This window comes from Triturus cristatus, chromosome 6, assembly GCF_964204655.1.
Source record: "Triturus cristatus chromosome 6, aTriCri1.1, whole genome shotgun sequence".
NCBI lineage: Eukaryota > Metazoa > Chordata > Amphibia > Caudata > Salamandridae > Triturus > Triturus cristatus.
This window is the reverse complement of record NC_140589.1, coordinates 1495914021-1495939139: the sequence shown is the minus strand read 5'-3', so window position 1 is coordinate 1495939139 and position 25119 is coordinate 1495914021. Positions and strand designations below refer to the sequence as shown.

The window sequence follows — 25119 nt, the reverse complement described above, 5'->3', positions numbered from 1 at the left end:
CTTGGAGGCGATAGCACCTGACCTTTCTCTGTTACCCACCTTACCTTTTTTGGATCGAGCCTGCAAGAGCATGTGCTAGTGCATGCGTCTAGCTTGTGAGACACTCGTGTATCCAAAAAGGGATTGGAACCTGCCCGTTACTTAGCCATTTGTTTGCTTGCGTGGCACTTTTCTTTACAGCCTTGTAATTCGTCATTGCAGGCCTAACATCATTTCCGTTCCTATCTGTGGAGCAGGGAGCAAGCACTGACTGATTCAACTTAATCAGTGCCTGTCCGCTGCTCCTGTTGTGATTGAAGTACTATTTTGAGCTTTTTAACTTCCAGTGCCCTGTAAACAGAAGACATATGACTGGCGAAAAGGAGCCCAGCTGGACAAACAAAATTGCAGTTTTCTTTTCTATAGTTAACTTTCTTTGATTTTGCCAAGACTACTTTTCTCACTTTGCACTCATGTTTTCTTTTGTTTTTGCTCATTGGTGCTGTTCTTAAAAGATTAGGATTATTTTATTGCAAAGCAACATTGTTTCTTTCTTATGTATACATTCTGAAATGACGCTTTAACACATAACCGTGCAGTATACCCCAAACCACCCCACTCCGCCCCACTCAATCCAATCCACCCCAGACCAATACAATCTAAACCACTGACTCCAATCCACCACACTTCAATCCTCCTAACCCAATCCACTCCAATCTGCCCCACTCTAATCTAAAACAACCTGCTTCATTACAGTCTGCCGCACTCCAATCCAAAATAATCTGCTCCAGTCCAAAACAATATGCCCAACTCCAGTCTAAAATAATCTGACCCACTCCAAACTCCCCCACTACAATGTGCCCCAATCCAAAACAATCTGCCCACTCCACTCCAATCCAAAACAATCTGTTCCACTCTAATCCGCCCCACTCCAGTCTAAAACAATTTGCCCACTCTAATCCAAAACAGCCTGCCCCTCTCTAAACTGCCCCACTCTAATCCACCCTTCTCCAATCTACCCCACTCCAATCCATCCCAATCCAAACCAGTCTGCCCCACTCCAATCCAAACCAGTCTGCCACACTCCAATCCAAAACAATCTGACCCACTCCAATCCGCCCCACTCCAATCCAGAACAATGTGCCCACTCTAATCTGCCACACTCCAATCCAAAACATCTGCCCTACTTTAATGTGCCCTACTGCAATCCAAAACAATCTGCCATGCTCTAATCTGCCCCACTCTAATCAGCCCCACTCCAGCCCGCCCCACTCCAATCCAAAACACTCTACCCAACTCTTATCCACCCCACTCCAATCTGCCCCACTCCAGTCCTCCCTACTCCAATCCAAAACAGTCTGCCCCACTCTAATCCGCCCCACTCCAATCTGCCCCACCCCAATTCATCCCACTCCAAACTGCCCCACACGTCTGCCCCACTCATGTCCTCTCTACTCCAATCCAAAACAGTCTGCCCCACTCTAATCCGCCCCACTTCAATCTGCCCCACTCTAATCTTCCAGAATCCAAAATGATCTGCCCCTCTCCAATCCAAAACAATCTACCCACTCCAATCTGCGCCACTCCAATCCAAAAGAATCTGCTCCACTCCAATCCGCCTCATTCCAATCCACCTCACCCCAATCCACCTCACCCCAATCCACCTCACTGCAATCCAGTCCACCCAACACCAATCCAGCCATATCCAATCTACCCAACTCCAATCCACCAACCCCAATCCAGTTCACCCCACCCAATCCAATTCACCCCAATCCAATCCACCCCACCTCAATCTAACCCACCTCAATCAAATCTAATCCTCCTCACTCCAATCCACCCCAACCCAATCCCGACCAACTCGATCCAATCCACCCCACTCCAATCTACCCCAATCCGCTCCAGACCAATCCATCCCACTCTACTCCAGTCATCCCATCTCACCCCAGTTCAGTCCACCCCACACAATGCAATCCAGCCAACCCACCACACTCCAACCCACCCCTACAGTTCAGTCCACCCCACTCAGTCCAATCCATCCACCCCACCACACGCCAATCTACCACACTACAGTCCAATCCAACCAACCCCACTCCTGTCCACCCCACTCCAATCCATTCCACTCTAATTCACTCTATTCCAATGCACCCCACTCCACTTTAATTCATCCCACTCCAAACCACCCTACTCTAATCCAATCCACCCCACCCCAATCCAGTCCACACCACTCCGATCCATTCTACTCTATTCCGAATCACCTCCGCCACTCTGCTCTAATTCATCCCACACCAAACCACCCTACTCTAATCCAATTAATCCACCCCACCTCATCCCAAACCAATCTAATCTACCCCACACTACTCCAATCCACCCCACCCCATCCTGTCATCTCACTCTAATCCACCCCACTCCACTCAATCCAACCTAATCTACACCAATCCAATCCACCTTAATCTACACCAATTCAATCCATCCCACTACATCCCTCCACGCCACTGCACTCCACTCTATGCCACTCCACCCTACGCCACTGCAGTCTAATTCACTGCACTTTACGACACTGTACTCTATGACACTGCAGTTTACAACACTGTCTGCCTTTGAACCACTGAACTTTACTTCCCCTACTACACTCTACGACACTCTACTTCAATAATTACAGTCTAGAACACTCTACTCCCCCACTCCACTCTAGGACACTACACGCCACTAACTTTGAGCTATGCTGAACAGCCACACTGGTATACAACATGACAAAAACATATTGCCAAAGCCAATAGCTCTTGTATATGTGAGGCCTATTGGCTTTACCAATGCTTCTTAAACTTTGTAGGTCATTTTATGTTGCTAGGACTAGAGGTTTCAAAAGCTTCCAGATGCTCCTGGGTGGCTTTTCTTTGTGTGTGGACAGGCATTCTTACAGGGGCTTGATAGTCCAATATATGGGCGTGTTTCCAACTCTGTCTGGTTCGTGGAAGTTGTGCCAGATAGCCGACCCAGAATGACATGACCTTGTTGCGGGCTGATGTACATCTTTGCAATACAGTGTAATGTGTTCTCGTCAATAGAGTTAGATGTTGCTGTAATAATGTATTTATTTAAAACATTTCGACCGGCTCAGGTCGGGAACTTTACATTCCTTTTTGGACAGCCACGTCCTGTGTTCGCTCTCGTTTCTACTTTTATCAGGGAAATGTTTTCCCCAATATCAGGGCACAAGTCCTAAAAAGTCCATCACAGCTCACTTGGCATCACTGGAAGTGACATCACAAGAAAAGACATCAGATATTAAGACCTCACACATATGCTATCAGGTACGTCATGAGAAAATGTAAGCACATCATGAGATTTGTGCCAAAAATGTGGTGCAACCCAGACACAAAATCCAGGCCTTAACTAATACATGTATGTCTTTCTAAAAACCTTGCCACACAGAACTTAGCAACAGGGAGGAGCATGGCAGTAGATCAGTTCTACTTAATTGGTTGCTAAGTCTGAATATTTTATGGGGTTAAGGCAGTGAATCTCAGAGAAGAATAATAATGGTGAGAACTCTGCAGGATAGCGCATTTGTTGGGGACATCTGTGTTTTGTGTAGTCCCAGATGTGAATCAAAGTAGTATAGAAGGTTAATGTGTCTCCTGCAAAGTGCATCATGTAACATGCAGATGACAGATTTTTTTTCATGTAGATCGGTAAGTGGGTTACTGCTTTGAACACCGAGACCCTTTTGTTACTTGCAGTTCAAAATTGTAATCCTTCTAATATAGCATAGTATGCTATGAAGGATGTGACTCCTACATCTTGTAACCCTCACTTTCTCACGTAACACATCTTGCACATTCGTTTACACACTTACCTCATTTATTGTCAATGTATAATGTGCATGTTACGTAAAGCGCTCTGAAACCCTGCATTGGGATGTGTAGTGCTATAAAAGAAGTAGAAACAGTGCTATTTAAATTGTTATTTGTTTAAATACTGGGACAGACCAATACATCTGACATTTTTTACGGTGCATGCACTGATATTCAGGGACTGAACAAAGTCAAAAGCATTCCACTCTTAAGTACCTGTGAAGAGATTATACATTGTGAGCCTTTGTTTCACCTGTGTTGCATGTGCATTTAAGTGTGAACTTCGAGGTCGGGTCCTGTAAGGATACTCGATCAAGGGGAGGCCTGATAGCCCCTTAACTTCAGACTCTATCTTTGGCCCAGCAGGAGATGGAAAAAAAAAGCCCCCCTCGCTGCCTGCACGTTGCTGCTGGTATTGGAAGGCAGATAATGTGCAGGTGCTGCTGAATGTGTCCCTGGTGTCTGAAAATGACACCGGGACAAGTTCAGCAAACTGCTTGGCAGGGTGGACGGCGTCCACCTTGTGAAAGTAGTGGATGGACTCCGTGTACCCGAGTGTACCCCCGACCTGTGCCCTGCCCAATACTAATTCAATAGGAGTGCGATCGTTTAAACACGTGGCTGATTTAATCATTCATTATGGGGGAGAACACCTCATGTCAAATGATGGAAAAAGAGCAGAGTGCACGTGTTTTCTGGTAAAACCTATAAACTGCACTCTTTACAACTGCAATCTTTCTTTTGCCCGAGATCACCACGAATTAAACATTTTAAGTCCTTAGTGGGAGAGAAATCATTTGCCGTGTTTTTTGAAAAATCTTGACGATTATTCATCACAGGGTTTCTTTCTCAGGGAGTGGTTGCACACTAACTCGTTTTACGGTAATCAAACGTTCACATTAATGCTTAACAGTAAACATTGTAAAGGTAAACCTCTAATTCACTATTTAAATCCATAAGATTAGACCGCGCATTAGGCTAAAGCTGGCTGATGTGCTTCGTGCAGTTCTGCCGTGTGAAGCACAATAGGGAAAGCAGACCCGGAACTGACTCTCTGGGCCCTAACGCGCTTATGTTTGCCCAGGAGGTCATGTGGGATTCAAGTACAGTTTTTTTAGGTCGTGCCTGACCCAGTGCATGCGCTGGTCTGGCGAGACTTTTTGTGAGGGCTCAAAAAAGTGCTACCATGGCCAGCCTAGAGCTACAGTGCATGTGCGCGGGCGCTCGTGCCGCGTTTGATCGCGATCACTTTCGCGGCCGCACACGAACGCTTTGATGTTTGATCACTTTCACGGCCGCACGGCCGCTTTGATGTTCTCCGTGAACCAATGCTTGTTTTTTTCTGGTTATTACTTCTATGTAGTAATGGTGGCACCCGTGCTTTAGTTTAAACATCTTAGGCTAAAGTCGGGTGCTGAGATTGTTTCAAAAGTAAAGAAATAGACAATTCTTTACTTTTGAAGCAATATCGGCACCCGACTTTAGCTTAAGATGTTTAAGCTAAAGCACGGGTGCCGCCATTACTACAGAGCAGTAATAAACAGAAACAAGCATTGGCATAGCCAATAGGTCTCGCTTTTGGGACCTTATAAGTATTTAGTTATGCAACTGTTGCATGGCTAAACACATGTAAGGTCCCAAAAGCGAGACCTATTGGCTATGCCAATGCTTGTTTTATATGCAATCATTTCATATTATGGGTCGCTTTCCCTCCCCGTGATTACTAACAGTCGTTCACCTGCTTCATTGGTAGTGTGGGGGAGGTTACAAGGTTCCCTTGTTCATTTGTGCAGCTGTATGCGTTCTTACCGCTCGGTCACAGCTGGACGGATCTGGGTAACTCTGGTTACTGCAAGCACTGGAGTGTGCACCAATGGAGTTGCCACTTTATAAATCAAACATGGCTGCAAGATATTGTAGGCAAGGCACTATGCGTTGCAGGCAAGGCCGGCCTTGAGCATGTTTGAGCTGGACCCGCTTCCGGTGCACCCATCTCCGGGGGGGCACTGCAGCTCCCTGCAGCAGTCTCCCTAAGACTTGGGTCCAAAGAAGTGTGTGTCTGAACACTTTTTCTAAAGGCTGGTGGTGCTCTTGTCTACTTTTTGTTTGTTTTTTCATTACATGGGGCTCCTTAATCTTGCTCCCTCACTTTTCTCCTACTTCTCCAAAATGTTCAATACATAGAAAATTAAAGAGGATGAGAGGAAGGGGGTGCCAAATTTGGTTTCTCTCAGGGTACTCTCTGAGCAAAGGCCAGTTCTAAAAGCAGGTTATAAGTAGGAGCAACCACCTCCAAGAGAGTCATCTTCACTTCTCTGCTGAGCAACTTTCCACAGTAGCCTCCGCCTCCGGGGCTCTGCTGTCTTGCTGCCATCTGAAACAGTTCCCGCACACCTGAGGGACGTCGCCCCCATCTCAATTTGAATATTTAAATAGCCCTGACTTGGCAGTTCGGGCTGACTCTTTCTATTGGAGCAGGATCAAGACTGATTTGCATATGGGTAGGTCTAATCTGAGGTGGCATGGTGGGCAAGAAAACGATGAGTTGGAATGCTACCCGAGCGACTGCCAGTGGTTAGACTAACTGCAACAATCCTTCCATTATCTTTTGTGTGTTTGATTTAAATCTCCTGCATGCACCAGGAGCCTGAAACCTGAGTGTGAGGGAGGGAGCATTTATTTATGCCGTCTTTGTCTAATTGATGCTCGCTTTGCTCTACAACCTGCATTCTGTCTGGCTTTTAGATTTAGATGTTCCAAACTGAGCCTTGCTCTTTTTTATTCTCTAAATGTTGGTTGAATTTTGTTTCTCCTTTTGTAGGTTGAGCTTGACAGCCCGGCTGTCAGCCGATCTCATTGGAGAAGCACCTTTGTGAGGGCCTGGTGAGTGCTGTGTGAGTTTAGGTTGAGCTCTGTAATTGAATGCTGTCTGTCTGTGGGTGGGAGTGTGGTTGGCACTGTGTCTGTTGTGTGTGAGTACAGGGTAAGCTCTGTGTCTGATGAGCGTGGAGCATAAAGTGAGAGGTGCGCATGTGTGATCAGGGGTGCTGGAACAATTTTTAGAGTAGGAGTGCTGGCCCGTAATCTCACCACACCAAAGGCATTGGGGTAATGTCTCGGGCTCTCTTTGAAAACCCAACAGATGGTACTCAAATAAAAACATTTGAGTGGTCCCTTAATTGTTTGTTCTCTAACTATTTTAAGCTATAATTGGGTGCAGCACCCCACCATGCCCCCACCCCTTGTTCATTACTGCTGTGTGTGACTGTAGGCTAAGCTCTGTCTGTGTTAGTGTAGACTGAGAGGTTGTAGTTTATTAGTTTAAGGTATGTGATGTGACTGGATTTAATGTCCAGACACACGAAACACAGGTAGGCAAAAATGCAACCTTGTGCATGCCTTTGCCAGAGTTTTTAGCATTGCCACTGCTTGTTGGATCATGGCGGGACCGAAAGTCCCTAGCCAAACACAAGGAATCAATAAGTAGGTGGAGAAGCTCCTTTCTCCTGATTTTCTCACCTAGCAGTCCCTGTTCCTTCACATAGAATTTGACTCAAATTAGTAGATTTTTCATAGGGAGGAAAGTGTTAGGAAAAGAGTTGAGCCTAGCTTTTTATTCCTTTTGATTTGAGTGCCCCATGAATCTTTATGTATGGTTTCCTGAGAAAAGGTTGTATGTGACTGTGCTTATCTCTGGGTATCTGTAATATGTGGGTATATACAATTTGTGTTTGAACTTGATGACCTAGTACTGGGAGATTAATCAGGAGTGGACATTTGATTGTTGACCTCCTTTGCCACCATTCCTGGTATGTATGTATATGGTATTTCTATAGCACAAATCTAGTCAAAAGGCCATGGAGCTCTGTACGTGGTCAAAGACAAGCATGAAGTCAATGAGTAATCGGGGCGGAAGCTAGTCTGTGGATGGATAATGCATTGTGATGTAGAGTTCTTCAAAGAGATGAATCTTCTGGTCATAGATTATTCAAACACGAGTGTGTGTGTGTGGCCATTCTCAATGGGTCGCAAATTGCAACCTGCCTCATGAATATTGATGAGGCAGGTCCATTTGCGACCAACTGGGAATCACAAACATTGTCAAACACACTGTTGTACAACGCATTTTGAGACTTCCTAATTGCAAGTCGCAAATAGGAACTCGCAAAATGTAGTGATCGTACATGTGATCAAGAATATCCAGACACTGTACTTCCAAAAATAAAAATTATTACATAACCCTGTTACTGACAATGTAAGGTTAGAGTGCCCACTGCAGAAGCTAAAGTATACTCGCAGCGAATAGAAATGTAGCATTGGAATTTTAAAATAAAGTTATATCCATGAGTTTCTTTTGAAAACTGTGTATGTAGACATCTTAGTCAGCCTGTGCTTAATTTGTAAAAAAAAGTGTCGGGCCATTCTCAGAAGTCGACTGCAGCCTGCATTACCCATTGTTTTTGCAAGCGCTGCCAATGACCGTTCCAACACAACTATTAATCATTACATTCCAATAAGTGTGACATTTGTGATTATTCCTGGCCATCCAAAGCTAGAAGAATGGCGTGGGTGGCAAGCGTTATTAATGTTTAATGCTTATAGAATTAATTAACACTGTTGTTATGCTTATCTCAAAATTATCTCTGTTGTGCTCAAAGGTGGTCCCTCGTAAGTTTCTATGTTCAGACTAGAATGACTATTTCTTGTGGTGGAGTTCAGTTGTGAATCTGTCATGAAGGATTTGCGATGGAGCTTTTCCTCTTGATTTCTAAATGCAGATTATTTGCAAGTAGTAGCCCACACCGTTGATTTCTTCTAGGCCTTCTGATTTCCTTTGGCAACCCAGCGAAACAAAATGAGCTCTTCTACTTGCCTTTAGTGTTTTTGACTCTGAAGTGTTGATCATTGCCCATATGACTGCTGGTGATGAGACATCATTAAGCAGACACAGTAAACTCACTGGGGGCCTCAGGTCAACAGTCCATTTCTTGGTGCCACTGGCTTGAGGAATTCATGAAGCTGTGTAAAACCCAGTGTTTCCCATGGGTGGATACTTTATCAAGTCGTTGTGACTAACAACAAGTCAGAAAGAATAGCCACATATAATTAAAAGAAAGCCTAAATACTTATTTAATTTTGTTAAAGGTATTTATAAGCAAAATAAATCAACAAAAGGCATATAGGTATAGCCCTTGTTTTTCTTGATATATTCATATTAAACAGAAGAAATTGGTGCTTCTGCACAACTCCATAGATCACTGTGCTGGTGAAAGAATCCCCCATAGTTTCTCCATTCATTTCCCTCTGACACTAAAATTCTTTAAATTTAATGTGATAAATGGACCTTAGCACTCATCTTATGTACCAAAACTAAAAGTGATACATAAACAGTACTCTTCATGATCAATTAAATAATTAACAAATTCAGGGATGTGCCTTTAGATTATTTTGATATTAATTGACAAACTTTAATGGGAATTTCCGGTTTCCCTTGGTATTCGACTACCTTGCTATCAATTATTTCCAAATTGTACCTTGTGTACCTGTCCAACTCTCTCACCAATTAAATGTAATTAACATCAATCAAATTAACTTCCATAAACTTTTCATGTTTTTGTTTTGAATGCACCTAATATCCTCATGGTGGCTGATATTTTACTCGACACTCATTATCGTTCATTTGTGTTGGGCTTGGCCCCTTTTGCAGGGTCATCCCTGAACTTTTTGCCTTCCTCCTGTATTTTTTCTGACCTGTTGTTGGCTGTTGTATGAATCTGGGCACTTTACTACTGCTGATCAGTGCTAAAGTGCATATGCTCTGCCTATGGTAAATTGAAGTATGGATTAGTGACTCCATGATTGGCTTATTTGGTTTGCTTGTCAGACCCTAGTACAGTGCACTGAGTGTGCCCAGGGCTTGTAAACCAAATGCTGATGGAAGGCTTGCAGCACTGGTTGTGCCACCCACAGAAGCAGCCTGTAAAAGTGGGTCTCAGGTCTGCCATTGCAGAGCCTGTGTGCAGTCTGATACTGCCATGCTGACTGGGCAAGTGCACCCACTTGCCAGTCCCTAAACCTTCCATTTTCTTCATATCAGACACCCCTATGGTAGGCCCAAGGGCAGGGTGCATTGTAAGTATAAGGTAGGACATGCCCTGGTGTGTGTGGCATGTCCTAATAGTGAATTACAGCCATTTTCGTTTTTCTCTATTGCAAGGCTACCTGTTCCTCATAGGCCAGAATGGGCAGTTTGATTATTACATCTTATAATCCTAACTGACTCAGGAAACTAGGTAGAAATTAGAGTTTAGTATGCCTGAACTCAGAATGATAAAATGCATCTTTTAGTGAAGTTGGGTTTAACATTCTGTGTTTGAAAATTCCACTTTTAGAAAGTAGGTATTTTCTTGTCTAACTATCCAAGCCTGCCTCTGCTAGGTTGTGTATTCCTTGTCTGGAGTTTGAGTGACAGTGGCTGGGGGATTCCAGGAGACCGGGTGAGTCAGCACAAGGCTGAATAGAGAGATCTGCATGTATATGGGTGGAGGAGTTGCACCTAGGACCTGAATAGGGATGTGCCTTCCCTCCACAATGCTGGCTCCACTTCCTGTGGTGCGTCTGATGTCCCTGGCCTGCACTGTGAAAGGAAAGCAGGAGTCTTGTCAACAAAGTGCTCCAGGACTGATCAGAACTAGTTTGGACTAGGCAAAGGCATCTCTGCCTTCAGAGAACAAAGAGAATAGGTGTATACAAGGTGGGGACCCAGACCCCAGAACTTTAGATCACTTTTGGGAAACAAGAGGAAACCTTTGCTGAGGAGAGGAAGCAGAGAGACTGAGGAGAGACTACCCCTAAACTGAAGTGCTGCTTGGGGGATTGGCCTGCAGTGGTTGCCTGACTGCCAAATAAAGTAGAGAGGAACTGTGTGTGTACTTTCATCAACTTGTGAAGGATCTCCAAGGGCTTGAGAAAGAGCTTGCCTCCTGCTGAAGTCTCAGGGACAACAGACTTTACCAACCAGCTCCCCAAGAGTCTTTTGGAAGTGCCTGCTGCTGTGCTGGGCTTTCTGAGGGACTGTGTGTCGCAAGGCGCTGGAAGCGCGACTCACGAAGAAGAAGCGTGTCGCCGCCGCTGTTGTCGCATCGCCGGAGAAGAGGATCGACGTCGCATCAGACGACGCCGCATCAACGGAGAATCGTGCCGCTGCAGCCGTCGCATCATCGCTGAAGCGCCTCGCCTCGCCGGAGAAGAGTGTGGCCGTTGCATCACCAGGAAACGTGTCGCAGGGCCTGTCGCGGCTCAGAAGAATCGTTGAGTCGCCGCACGGCGGTTGGGCGTGCACGCATCGTGTCGCATCAAGAAGAAGACGCCATCTTTGTCGCATTGCACCGGATCTTCATCGCATCACTGCGTTACTAATCGCGTTGCCACGAAAGCGCAATAAGAAACCGATGCATCACCTCCCCTCGCAGAGAAGAACCGACGCATCCCCTACGCATCAGTAGTGACCCGACGCATCACCGTTCTTGCGTGTAAGGAACCGACGCATCACCTTCCCTGCAACACTTTCGTTGCATAGCGTTACGCATCCTAAGGTACATTGAACTCAGTGTCGCATTTACCATCTTAAGAGAACTAAGCTATTTCTACCATTTTTCAAGTACAGTATTGTGGATTTTTGTCGTATGTGGTCTTGTGTTAAGTCTATATAAAAATACTAATTTTTATACTACAACTTGTGTGGTGTCCATCTGTAGTGTAGTCACTGGGTTACTGTATGTGTTCACAAAAGCTTTACACACTGCCTCTGAGATAAGCCTGTCTGCTCGTGCCAAGATACCAAGGGGGTGAGCAGGGGTTATTTTAGCAGTGTACCCCCTTACCCTGACTAGAAGCAAGGGTCCCTATTTGGTCGAAGGTACCTACTTCTGCCAACTAGAGACCCCCAGTTCTAACAATTAGATAAATATTTTAAGACTTGGGAATGGGTTATGGTTTTAATATAGACGATGTAGAACTTGAAATGGGTAGAAGTGAATAGAGACAATTGCTACACATTTTTAAATTTTTGATGAAAAAAAGATGTATAATTTAATTATTTTTTGAAACTTTTTATATGACCTACTAGTTATTGTTCTACATACCTACCTCAGATTTAATCTTACTAAGATGAAATTCTGTTTTTTCACAAGTACCTGCAAACCCCTCCTACTTAAAGCAAACTTTAGACCCGCTGTCCAGAATCTGGTAATTTCCCATCTTGACAGAAGCAGTGCTGCTGGCTGGGGTCCTTGGAATGGACTTGGACTCACTAAAGAGTGGTCTTCTTGCAACAGTGCTTCCCAGTGTTACTTGCATAATGCATGTGTCTGACTTCAGTCATGGGCACAGCTCTCATCCGCCACTGACGCAGCACACTTCCATCACAGGCAAAGCCCACTTTCACCGCTGATGCCAGTTCTCTCTCTATCCTCTGCTCTGCTCTCTATGACCTCTACCCTTTCTCTGGTATCTATCCTCACTCCAATCACTACTTTTCTCTTTCCTTTGTCACCCAGGGTCTGTCATCTCTCTCTACATATTTATGATTTGCCTTTTCTACTCATGGTCCCCTCTTCTCTTTCCTCTTCCCTTTTATCCACGTTTTGCTCTCTGGCCTTTTCCACAACTCCAGGAAAGACCTATGAAACTCACCCATCTAATGGTCTGCCCTTTTTCTAAATGTGCCTCGTCTGCACACACCAGTAGCCCAGCCCTAGCTACACTTCAGGTAACATGAGGTGAAAACTGCACATAGAGACCTTGCTGTGTAAGCTGCCCCAGCGGATTTCTCAGCTGAGCATTTAAGCAGTTTGGGACAAAAATACATGAAAGTAATTAGAATTATTAGCATTTCTTCATTATAAGTTTACAAGGCCAAAATATCATTCCACTTTTTAGGTTTAATAACAATATTAAAATAAGTACATAAATCTATCTAACTAAAAGATTAATGTAATTTTCTGAATAGTATTAAAACATAATACAGTTGCAATCATACGATTCGAATATTGCATGCACGTAATAAAAATAACACATCAGTTTATTTAAAAACGGTGTATTTCTTAAACATAGACCTTAATACTTGTGTGCGTTGGGATAATAACAGTAAGCATTCTAGTTGTCTGATTATGTTAGGAGAACCCCAAGTCAGACTCAGGCTAATGGGTGGGTAGGTTGGTAGGTAGTTGAGGTTGCTTGCTGCGGGTATCCTGTGGTCCATCCTATTATTACCCGGCAAAATGGGCAATATACAGCCCTTTCCACGGTTGACTCTCAGTGTAGTGAGGGCAAGAAGTCACAGGTTTCTCAGGGAGTTAGTGTTGGGCACAAAATCTCAGAACTCAACAGTCAACCAACAGACACAATAACAATGCACTGTCCAGTGCTTATCTTTTGTGTTAAAAGAAAGTCCTTTATTGACAAAGCAGAATTAAATACTACACAGCTCAATTGATTTTATAAGTACAGGGTTGAAATACTTCTTACCATCTCCAGTAAGCATAGCATCCTCCCCGGCCCGCCTCAGTACTCTCTTCTTGCTCTGGTGATTCTAATGATTATAGTCCCTGTTATACTGCGTGTACAAAAATGATGCATAGGTGCATATAACTTCACTTTTCTCCTCACTAGTTAGATGAACAATTCAGTTCAATGGTTTTCATCCCAGATATTAACTTGGGCAAAAAGTCTCAAGTCCTCTCGCTAGATTCCTCAGCATGCTTTTAGCCTCTCATTCCATCTGCAGGCTCAGTCCCGCTTTTACCTACCTGCTGCAGTTGTAGATTGAGTGTAATGTGGTGGGCATTGCATGTGTCCCACATTGGCAGCCCCAGCTCTTCGCTACAGGAACTTCAGTGGTAGTTTCCCTTGGAAAAGGAACTGCTGAGCGAGACCAGCATGGTAGGTCCTGTGTAGCAGCACAATGTCATCTGCAGTTGGAGTCCTTTCCCCTAAGTGCAGACAGGTACCAGGCAAAGCAGTTGTGGCTTCTGGGCCGATTCTATAGGGGTGATGTGTCTTCAACAGTTGCAAGCTCCCAGACCAATAGTATCCATCCCAGCAGTGACGTGGCTCCTATTTCCAGGGTTCGGCAGTGGCAGAATCAACTTTTGGGCCCACAGTGGGTGCTAATGGACACAATGGCATTTGCGCTTGTAAAAACGTAGTGCAGCACAAAACAGAAACAGCATAGACACCGGGAGATGGCCTCACAATACTGGTTGCTCCTGGCATTGCTCTCTAATGCTGTCCACTTTCTCTGGGTGTTCTGCACATAAAGAACATGCTGAGGTTCTCCTTCTGGACAGTCTCTCTTTCTGCAAGGCCAGGCATGCTCCTTCCATCTCTCAGTAGGCAAGTAGAGTTCTTGGGACTAGTTAGACCCTAAGCTCCACCAGCAGAAGTGCACATTTCAGATGATGTCCCCTCACCTCTCCAAGACTGACTGTCAGGCAAACAACAGCCCTAGTCGCACAACAGTTGTTTGAGTACTGTACGGAGCATTCACTTCCTTGTTCGTTAAGAACATGGAACTGGAACAAAGTGGAATGGTTAAGACCCCACTTTTAGACACGTCATCTAGACCGGAAATGTGAAAGGGAAAAGAACCTGTTTGGGTTGGTTCTCTTACATATGTCATTTCCAGATACTTCCTTTGTCCAAAGTGATGGGCCCCACAGCATGTAGCAGTGGGGTTTGCCCCATGCATGGGTATCCAAAACATGGGTCAAATGAAGTGAGTTTTCTGCTCATGTATAGACATACAGCAATCCTGCAGTAATTTGAGACAGACAAAACACAGGCCCTGCCCAGAGACCTCATCGCTCTCAAGAATAGAAACTACAGTCCTACTCCTCAGCCCTGTATTTATGTATATGATATTTCTATACTGTGAACCTAGCCAAAAGGCAGCAGAGCCCAATACACGATTAAAGACAAGCATAAACACAACAGGTGATATGAGAGGCAGCGATTTGTGGACTATTAATGCATGGCGATGTAGTGCTCTTGAAAGAGGTGCGTCTTCAACTCTTTCCTAAATTGGAGTAGTGTTGGGGCAGTCTTGATGCTTACGGGATATTGTTCCAGATCCTGGGGCATAAATGGAAAAAGTCTGGAAAAAGTATTTTGCCTTGTTTTGACTCTTTTGCACTTCTTACTCTGTAGTCTGTTGGTGTTTTGGGTGTGGTGTGTTGAGAACCTCCAGAGATGCTGTTTGCTTCTGCAAGATAAGTGGTGGTGCTGGTCGTGATGGCTTTGTAAATGTTGCAGCTGGTTTTGAAAATTGTGGATTCTGGCAGGGGGAGCCAATGGTTTTACATCAAGATAGGATGATAGGATCATGTTTCCTCAGAACCTAGATGAGATGTGCTGCAGCATGTAGGACACCCTTAACCAAATGGCTGTGCGCAGGAAGAAATCATTAGCAGTCCTTTGCTAAAAAGGACATTATGGAATTTCTTAAAGTAACCCTGTCTCCAGCCTCTTCACTTGTCTGGGTGTCCACACTCCAGCCCCAAGAGTGCAGTTAATACACTTGCACTGTCTGGAAATGTTGTGCTCATCCTCAATCTTGTGCCATGCTAAACCAAGGGCATTCAAAGTGGATCTCAGTAGCCAGTGGTGTAACACAAAATGATGCACCCCATGTAGAATATGATAAGGGGGCCAGATTCTCCATAATCTCAAAATTAGTCATAGGCTTTGGGCTGAATGGGGACCCTCCTGAAGGGTTATCATCTCCTGCACTGCAAAGTTTACAGGGGCCCATCCCAATGGCCTGAGTACTTACTGACACATCTCCATGGAGACTTACCACCATACATGTGGTACACACGCACTTAACACTCACACACACTCTCTCTCGACATGCACACGGTTATCAATATCACATCTAATAGACTACAATTGGTGACTTGTGATAGTACAACATCGGATTGAACAATGCATAGGTAGGGCTGGAGTTTTTGGGTGATACCATCCCACAGCGAATTCAGTTATAATACTTCTCTTATTTGGTTATGTTGCAAACATAACGTTCCATCACATTATGTGCCCTGACACTCTATAAACTGGTCTCTGTATAGTGGTAAAGTGGACTTACAAAGATCCTGAACTGAAGCTGTTCGATATTGAGCACCATGGTGGGGTCATCCTTAAGCTCTATAAGTCGAAGCCAGCAATATGCATTTTATTGTTGGGAATTGGAAACTCATCGGAGATAGACAAGAGGTAATATTCCCTTTCCTTGAGACTTCTGGTACATAGGCAGTTGGGTGGAAACAAACGATGTATGACTTCTGAGCTGAGATGTGCAACCCAATTGGAAAGTGGTAGTGAAATGGTACCGAAAGTGTACCTGGACAGAGTGCGGAGGTCCAAACAGCCGAAAGGTGCATATGAGCTGAGGATCACCCGGTCCCACTCTAAGTGAGAAGCAGGTAGATACATCATTTAATTAATGGTTTGGACTGCCTCATCTGGGAGAAAGGGAGAATGCCTTTGCGCAAAATAAGTACTGCAGTGATAACCGGCAACTACCAGGACAAATTAGGCAACTCCTTTGCAGGTCTGACAAAATCACACTGAGCCTCAGAATTCTATTAGCTTCCTCTGCCTGCATTGTCATATGTAAGACCTGTTGCCGTCTGAAAATCTGTCCTATCTAGCACCCCACTGTATCTGAAAATCAAGATTAAGGTCTCTGGTGGAGCATGCATGACACAAACAGTAGCAGTATCGCTAAACTTAAAGTAAGGGTTGAAAAGGCAAGATGTGGGCTGTCACCTGCAATGCTCTTAGGATCGGAAGCACCAACTCAATCCAGATCTACCAAGCTCTGTCTTGTCTCGGGTTCCTTAAAAATGTGTTAACCCATCTTTTAACGACAAAAAGTGAGATCCATCAACCAGGACAGCAGTAATACGCTTCTTGGAAGTGTGGAGAAACACACCACACCAATTGAAATCCCCCCTTTCTTTTCTCTAACGACTCCTTAAACACGCTCAGTATTTGCGTGGAAAGTATGAGCCAAGGTGATGTAGAACCATGCTAAAATGGGGCAACAAATTGAGACCGATGTCCTGAAGGCTCATCACTAAGATCCCATAAAGCTAGAGTGAATGTGAGGTTAAGCCCTGACCAAGTTAAAGAGTGATTGTACATTACTGAATACACTCTGGAGGTGTCCTACATGGAAGTTTAGAGACCTGGGGAAGACCTTAATCCATGTTTTAGGCCCTCAAGAAGGTCTAAACACACCAGTGCATTATATTAGGTGTACCCACAAAAAAAGACATTAACAGAACTATCTTACAAAATAAAGAAGTTGGGTTGTCAAAATACAAAGGACGATATAATGGTACACCCCAACCTCCTAGGGCAGCCAGATTATCCATGCTAAGAAAATAACTAAATTAAATAATCAGATTATTATATGTTGAACACTTGTTTATGTTATCTATGTATTTAAGACATATGTCCTTGGGAATGTCACTGTGATTTTGGTTATATATGTTTTTGTTAAACTCGTTTTGTCATTAAAAGATGTGAATGAAAAATGTTCTTCATTATATGGTTTGTAACATTATTTGGAATTAGTCAAATGTAAAGATCATTTTGAGAAATCATTTCCTGTTTCAAGATTTGGCTATTAGAGTGGGGGCTGGTGTAAATGTGATAAGGTATATGAAAGCGATTACTGAAAGGAACAAGACGCTTATAGGATACGGGCCTGGAGTTGTTATGAGGCTAAGTCAAGTGATTGTTATATCTATGTTTGATGGGGGTCCCCCGGATTCCTAAATTGGATCAAATCCTGTTTTCTTCTGCACCTCATCTTTTAAAGCACAGCCTTGTAGTGGGGTCACCACCCCAAATAATGTATTTTGCCATTCCTGCTCACCCCCTCAACCCGACGCCTTTTATCACTCCATTGTAGACACCCATCACCTCACCTATATTTACCTTCTCTTTTATCGTATGCAGTTACCTACTCTAAACCCCTGTTCACTCCATTGCTTTTTCACTGGGTTTGCTCTGTTTTCCGTACAAATACTTACATACATCAGATTCAGTATGCTATAGTAATCAAACACCATTATTACTTATATAAACACTAGGTATTTATTTACACATAGAAAGATAGGAAGGTAAAAAGCAGGCACGGCACTGAGTACCCGGAAGTCCTAGCAGTTTCCAGGCTTACATATGAACCCAGACATTATTCTAGCACTTTGAAAATTATAGTGCAAGGGACCAAATCTCTGCAGTGAAACAGATGCACATTGTACAGTGATTGTGATCAGGCAAGCCCTTTGTCCTTTACAGTGCTAAGGTAACCAAAGGGGCAATCATCAGACATATCAGTTGTACCTCATGAAATGGATTGCTGCAATGTACTCAAGGTACTATATTTCTGCAGGTTGTCCTAGTTTCCTCTAAACCTCTTGGTTCAATGGGGATAGATCAAAGCGCAGAAGCTAGGGTTTTATGTATTGTGCCCCAACGTCAATAGTCCAGAAATCAAAAGTGAACTGCAAATCAAAACACTGAAAAGTAGCTACTATTGGTTAGCAAAGTATCCCATTGCTCGAGTGTCTGGTGCACTAGGGCGCCCAGCTTTGTTCCTGGTAATAGAGGGCTATTGGATACTGTTCAGGGAACCATTAGTGACTCAAATTCTTCCTGAACAAGTCATGGTTCAAATGGTACCAGGACACAGATTGATTCAACCTGCAACTATTGAGGGTCTAATGTTTCAGGGCCCTGCATTTAAATTTACAGGTTGCGATCACAATATTCCTGTCACGCCTTGGATCTGTAGCACTGAACAGAATGGCACCTCTCACCCACAAAGGGACACCCTTGTTTAGGATCAGAGAATACATTCAGTTTCAAACACCAATATTCCAAGAACGCTCAGACACACAATCCAACAAATGACTTCTCAGGGCAGCAAAATCAGCTAGCAGAACAAGCCTAGCAGTCTGTGGGTAAAATTGAGAGAACTTTGTAATGCATTTTTGGTTCATTGTGGGTTATCAGACTCCCACAATGTCAGAGGATTCAGCAACCTTCATGTGGCTCTGCGCCTGTCCACCAAGAAGTCACATTCCTAGGTGCCCATTAAAAGTCAGTTTGGCAGGTGTCTAAGAAGTCGACCATGAGGTCATTAAAGGCACACTAGTAGGTGCAGTCTCAAGTTTCTTCAGTTCTTCTTGATTACTCTGGGCGTTGCAGCTCCTGCTCTTCCAAGTGGAGATTAGCCACACAACAGTCTCTGAATCCAGGCTTCATCTTATCTATGAAGACACTAATGCAACAAATTTGTGGCAACTCTTTTTAAAAATGTATTAAGCATCTAAGGTCTCGCATTGGTTCCTCTTCAGTGAACTTCAATAGTCAGACCATATATTAGACGCATATCTGCCCTTTGTTCAATCGGAGAAAGCCAAGACAGCCATAATTTTACAAATGTTAAGACTTTTGTTGGTGTTATTTCTAGAACAATCATCACATATAATTAGAAATGGTATTAATCTGGTCAGTATATTAGGAAAAAGGGACATACAGTTTTCCTGGGTATCAGTTCAGAAAAAAATTGGTGTGAATGCAAACATTTTAAAACTTCAAAAAAGGTATAACTTTTTCACGTAGCAAGCGTTGGTAGTCAAAGTAAATGAAGGGCATTAAAGTTTTGGATTGCTAGTAACCTGTTAATAAATTTAGAAAAATAAAGTTATGGCGATACCTGTAAATAACACAGAACTTTACAAACGTTTTTGTCATTTATTTAATATAATGCAAAAACCTGACGGTAGTTTATACAACGTGATAAAGTTGATCAAAATAGCATAATTTTCCATATGTTTGTGTCAAACAGCCATTGAAATTTGTTTCTGTATGGGTACAGCACATGACAATTGAGATATGAGCAACTTGCCTCCTTAAAGATTTTCATTTTATCAGTATGTTAATTGGTGGTGAATCGGGTTTACTCCCATGAATGACATAAATATCATTTGGGACATTGCTTCAATGTATTTACTTTCTTTTTTACCTTCATATTTATGTATGTTGTGTTTTTTAAATATGCTAAATGACTTGCAATCAAAGCCATAGTTGCGGAAGGTATTAAAAGCTACTTTTTGTAATGTTACTATGCACAAGTCTCATTTTGTTTGTCATCATATTTTTCTCTCTTATTTTTTTTAGTGGAAACACAAAAGTTGAAGAGGCATGTGAGATGTATGCCAGAGCTGCCAACATGTTCAAGATGGCCAAAAACTGGAGTGGTAGGGGAATGTTGCGTTTCTTTCTGGCTATCTGTTTTTTGCTTGATAAAAGAAGGAATGTCTCTCTAAACCACCCCAGATTTACAATGGTATTCTTTTTCAGCGAACTTACCTAGTTAGCATGCTCACAGCAAGCACATAAAGAAAAGTGATTTATGAGTGCAATTGTGGCCCAGTACATATGGTGGATATGTCTGTGAAATTAAAATTGCAATTTGATATTTAGTTTCTTATTAATAATAATTCAGTGATGATTAATACGCCTGTCAGAGTCCGCTGATTCTGTAGACACAAGTTAATTGTCAGAAGTAGGGCTGACATGTCCGGGTCAACCGTTCCTCATTTTGAGTTGGCTATAGTGATGATTGGGGCCTTAAATCTATGTAAAGAGATTAGTGCTTTGTCAAAATCTGGTTGGGAAGGAATAGTTCGGCTGCAGGTGGTTAAGCAGAGTAGGCCGCACGGTTAACATGACACCGGTGTGTGAGGTCCTGAGAGGGACCGTAATACGGGAGTTTAGGGTTTTCAGCTCAAACTATGGCTGATAGCTCAAGATATTTAATATTCTTTTGAAAAGGTCGTACATTTCAGTTATGGTGTAGGAATTAACCTTGATACCTAGATTACACAAAAGATCTAATGGTTCTAGCCTTGAGAAAGTCATAGCGGGTGTGCTGGACGAAACATGTGTTGGCTTAGATTTATGAAGTTAGAAAGAACTATGTTTCTGTGAAACTAAGCACAGAAGAAAAGAATATTTGTATCAGAGGAACCGAATAAATAATTTGACATATGTGATACACTATGGACTATTGAATTGTTCTCTGATTGTGCTCACATAATCTACAACCATGCTCTTAACATGGCTCCTTTGTTTCGAGCTTGTTGCTGGGCTTCTTCACTGAGAACCTTCTGAGGTATGAGAAGACTCCGAAGGCACTAAAAACATTGATTTAGTGGAGAAGACTCCGGAGAGATACTTAGGGGTATTATGGTTCCTGCGAAAAATCTTGGTCTTCTTTGCTCTCTCCCTCAGCCCACCCCCTACCATACTGAGCAGCAGGCAAGTGATTTTTGTAGATGAATCCATATCTCCTGAGATAGTGCATCAGGGTAGCAACGGAAGCAAATGCAATTTCCAGCATACTGCAGCCACCTGGTGGAAACTGGGGTGGTTGAATCGGGTATATTTCGTACATTGTGTGCAATCCCGTCTACAACAACCGCAGCATGCAAACAGACACACATTAACACCATACACACTCTGGTGGAACGGAGGGTCTGCTGCTTCAGCTTTCCAGAGTGGCTCTATAATGTGTAAGCCTCCTTATTCCTAAAGGAGGCACCAAACAGGCTGAGTAAGCTGGAGACCTTCAATAAAATTAGAGGTGAAGGTGAAATTAAGATAAATACCAGCTTCATTAAACCATCAATCTAGTGGTGTGTTAATTACAACACAGGGAGCAGCAATTGTGAACTATGAATAAGTAAAAAGAGTTTCTAAGCAGAACAGATGATCCTTGAGTCCCACGACAGTCTACACGAAAATGCTGGTACAGTTGAAAACTTGATAATCACCTTACTCTATGGAGGGGAAAAATATATCCTTCTTAAAATAAACATGTGGAAGATAAACCTGTTGTAGCTGTCAGATCCCACAGAGCAATTGAGTGAGGCCCAGGCCACTCACAGGATTCAAGCAACATGCGATTGAATCGATCTTTCACCTAGGATTGAATGTAGAGATCTTCAGAGTGAGTGATCAATGCCATAAAACCGACCCTTTATTTCTTGTGTCAATTCATCACTTGGTATTTGGGACGGAATATACTAAATGATGAACTAACACAAAATGAAAGGGTCGGTTCTATGGCATTGATCACTCTCCCGTGTTAATTATTTGAATAAAGTAATATTGTGGAAATCAGAATAATTGGTAAAGTTTGGAGCTCACCCCTAGGACAGTTTGCAAGCTTTGTGCCAGAAGAGGAATTCTATGTTTAAAGTTGAGTTTATCACATACGGTTGCAACTCATTACTTTAAAGTTCACTAGCCACCACTGGAAGTTTCTTAGTGTTGGCTTATCACTTGTGCAGAGTATCAGGCTTGTTTAGCACACCTTAAAAATATTGCATTATTTAAGGAGCACCCCATTCAGAATTGCCTATAAACCCTATTGATTTTTAGACTGAATATATCGAAAATGGTGCTTTAAAAGGCACAATAGGGCCTGTTTGGGTCTCTGTTTTCTCAGATTTTTCTTAGGGATATACTTTGGGAGAGGGTCGGAAATTGACACCAGATGCAATCTGGGCTTTGACCACCTTACAGAGATGAATAACTGGTTTTTCGAAAATTGTTTCAATATTAAAATAACAAAAATCTGAGTTCTTTTTTAGTGCTGCACTTGCCAACCAGTTTGAAACCATCTGATCATTAGGTAATTGCTCCAATATACTTAAAATCTGGATGTTCTGTTTCATCCAGATTGATCATGAGACCCATCAAATTGGAGCTGAACTTGAGTATTAATTTTATTTTAAAATACTGACACTTCACTGGCTACCGGTAAGCACTAGAAATTACTTTACTCTGTATAGTGCATTGGATGTTCTCTGACCTTGCACTCTTCTGTTCACAGGGCAAAAGTTCACCATTTTGTTCCTACTGAGAATGATATGATATTCTTTGTCCCTTATCTTTGCTTTTCCAGAAATCTGGCAGAAATGCAAGGACAGCTGTGCATTCCGGGGTCTTGCTGCCGCTTTCTGTAGCATTCTGCAGTATTCTGCACCTATGTGCTAACAGCGACTGTCTCTCCTCTAGAAAAAGGCTGAATACTTTAATATTCCATCATATTCGCCAGTGCTCTCTTTTTTTAATATATATTTTGCTATTATCACTGTTTATCACTAAGCTACCATGCAAATATGGTTGGGCACAAACTTATAAGCACAGAGTAACTTACATGAAGTAACTTAAACTGGAAACAGGATTTGGTTTAGTAGGTGGTACTGGGATTTATTTCCCGTTTGGGAGTTGAGTTGACTTAAATGGCGGGGTCTTAGCTGTCCTGGGAAGCCAAAGGAGTTGAAAACATATCAAAATAGCTGCCTGTGTTCACTTTCCTAAAATCAATTTTCCACAGTGTGAAGATCTAGTTTGTTCATTAACATAGTTCTTCAACATGCATGGTTGCTTCACAGTGCTTCATTAATATTTTGTTGTGCCCCTTTACCGTTAGACAGCCTAACAAAATAATAATCTCTTGTGTATTGGCTCTGTGTTAAATTCCCCTCTCCGATCATCCAATACTTATTTTTTTTCTAATTTTGTTGTATTTTTTGGGCATGTTATTGGCGGTCATAAAAATGCCAGCAGATCACAAATTATCTTGTGTGTCCTCCCTTTGTTCATGACCTCGTTGTCCGTCTACACGAATGGGCTGCAACCCATAGCCCAGCCCCCTCTCATGCACCACAGATGGTCCTCCTCCTGCAGCTGCCTGCAATTCTGTGGGTGTTAAGAAGTCAACCCACCAATGAAAAGGGACTGGCAAAACCCAGATGAGGCTTACGAAAGACAAGGGCTACCCTAAGGTATTAACTGGGCTACGGTAGAACATTACGAGGAAGTCAGACTAAATTATATGAAAACTGTTCCAGCAACTGCTGATCTGATACACTTAAATCGTATCACCAACCATGAAAAAGATTTGTCCAAGACTGTCTTGTTGTATTGTACTTTTGTTACTAATCCCAGATGATGGGCAGCAGCTGGGGTTCATCTTAACTTGGAAGTTTGCAGTTGCAACTTTATAATCACAGCGTGCTCAGACATCGAAGCTGGCTACAATTTGCCAAGCCGCTACTTGAATGCTCCCACCATTTCTGCCCAAAGACCATCCCACCTTCCCCGCTAGCTCGGCCCGTCTGGACTGCCAAAACAAAGGTTTAGTGCCCTCAATTATTAAAAATGGATTTACTGTGTTGCACTACCAAGGAGATCAAAGCTAACTGTGTAAATAGATTTACTTGCATGCAAACGAAACTATCAGAAGACTGGATTAGTGATGGTGTGCATAAACCACTTAAATTAACAATCTCTCATGCACTATCGAAATTGTTTGTGTCTTCGAGTTTACTGGCACTTCATAGTATATAGTTGGATGTTTTAAATTTCTGGGAGATGGTTGTATGTAATTATACAAATCGTTAAAATAACATATTGTAATGCATTTTTTTCTTTTGTATGTTAGCCGCAGGGAATGCATTTTGCCAAGCTGCAAAAATACATATGCAACTGCAAAGCAAGCATGACGCAGCCACCAGTTTTGTAGATGCAGGAAACGCCTACAAAAAGGCAGACCCTCAAGGTAAGCCATTTGAAATACTTGTAGCATCACGCATGGATAGTGCATCTTATTGTGGAGAGCATTTCTGAACGTCATGCACGTAGAAGTTAATGTTGTAGATTGCCTGCTGCGAAAAAGAAGCTAGTTTTGGACTGTATTGTTCTAACCAACATTACTTTACGTTTTTCAAATGTATACATGTTTTCAAGCATTCTTCACCAAGCACAAACCCAGTGCAACTATATTTGTTTGCCATAAATATAAAACTGTTTGTGTGTTCTTATATTGGTGTACTGTCGTCTGAGCAATGTACAATTTAGAATCTGACTCGGTCACCTCAATCTATGGCCATAAAATGTACACAGTGGGTTGCATCACATTCAACCTTAGCAAAATGACTTGTTCTTCTTTAATGGATTCAAATAAAGGTACCAGTCAGGTCACTGGGGAAAGTAGTCCGCGAAAAGCTTAAGAGGGACAGATTGAGAAGTGTTTGCATTACTCCGGAGTGTGGTGGGATTGGAGTGGTGTGTTGAAACACCACCCGAGGAGGGAGTGGACCTACTCGCCAGAGAAGATATGATCAAAGAACAT

At 42.9% G+C, this 25119-nt stretch overlaps 1 protein-coding gene across 1 annotated transcript in view; it reads left to right on the top strand.

The window, feature by feature from the left end:
• Window positions 1-25119, top strand: part of NAPB (NSF attachment protein beta) — a 172658-nt gene that overhangs the window by 53176 nt on the left and 94363 nt on the right. Inside the window, exons 2-3 of the mRNA XM_085612625.1 lie at window positions 20091-20170; window positions 24430-24546. Coding sequence (XP_085468751.1) covers window positions 20091-20170; window positions 24430-24546 — 197 coding nt within the window. The remainder of the gene's footprint in view (window positions 1-20090; window positions 20171-24429; window positions 24547-25119) is intronic.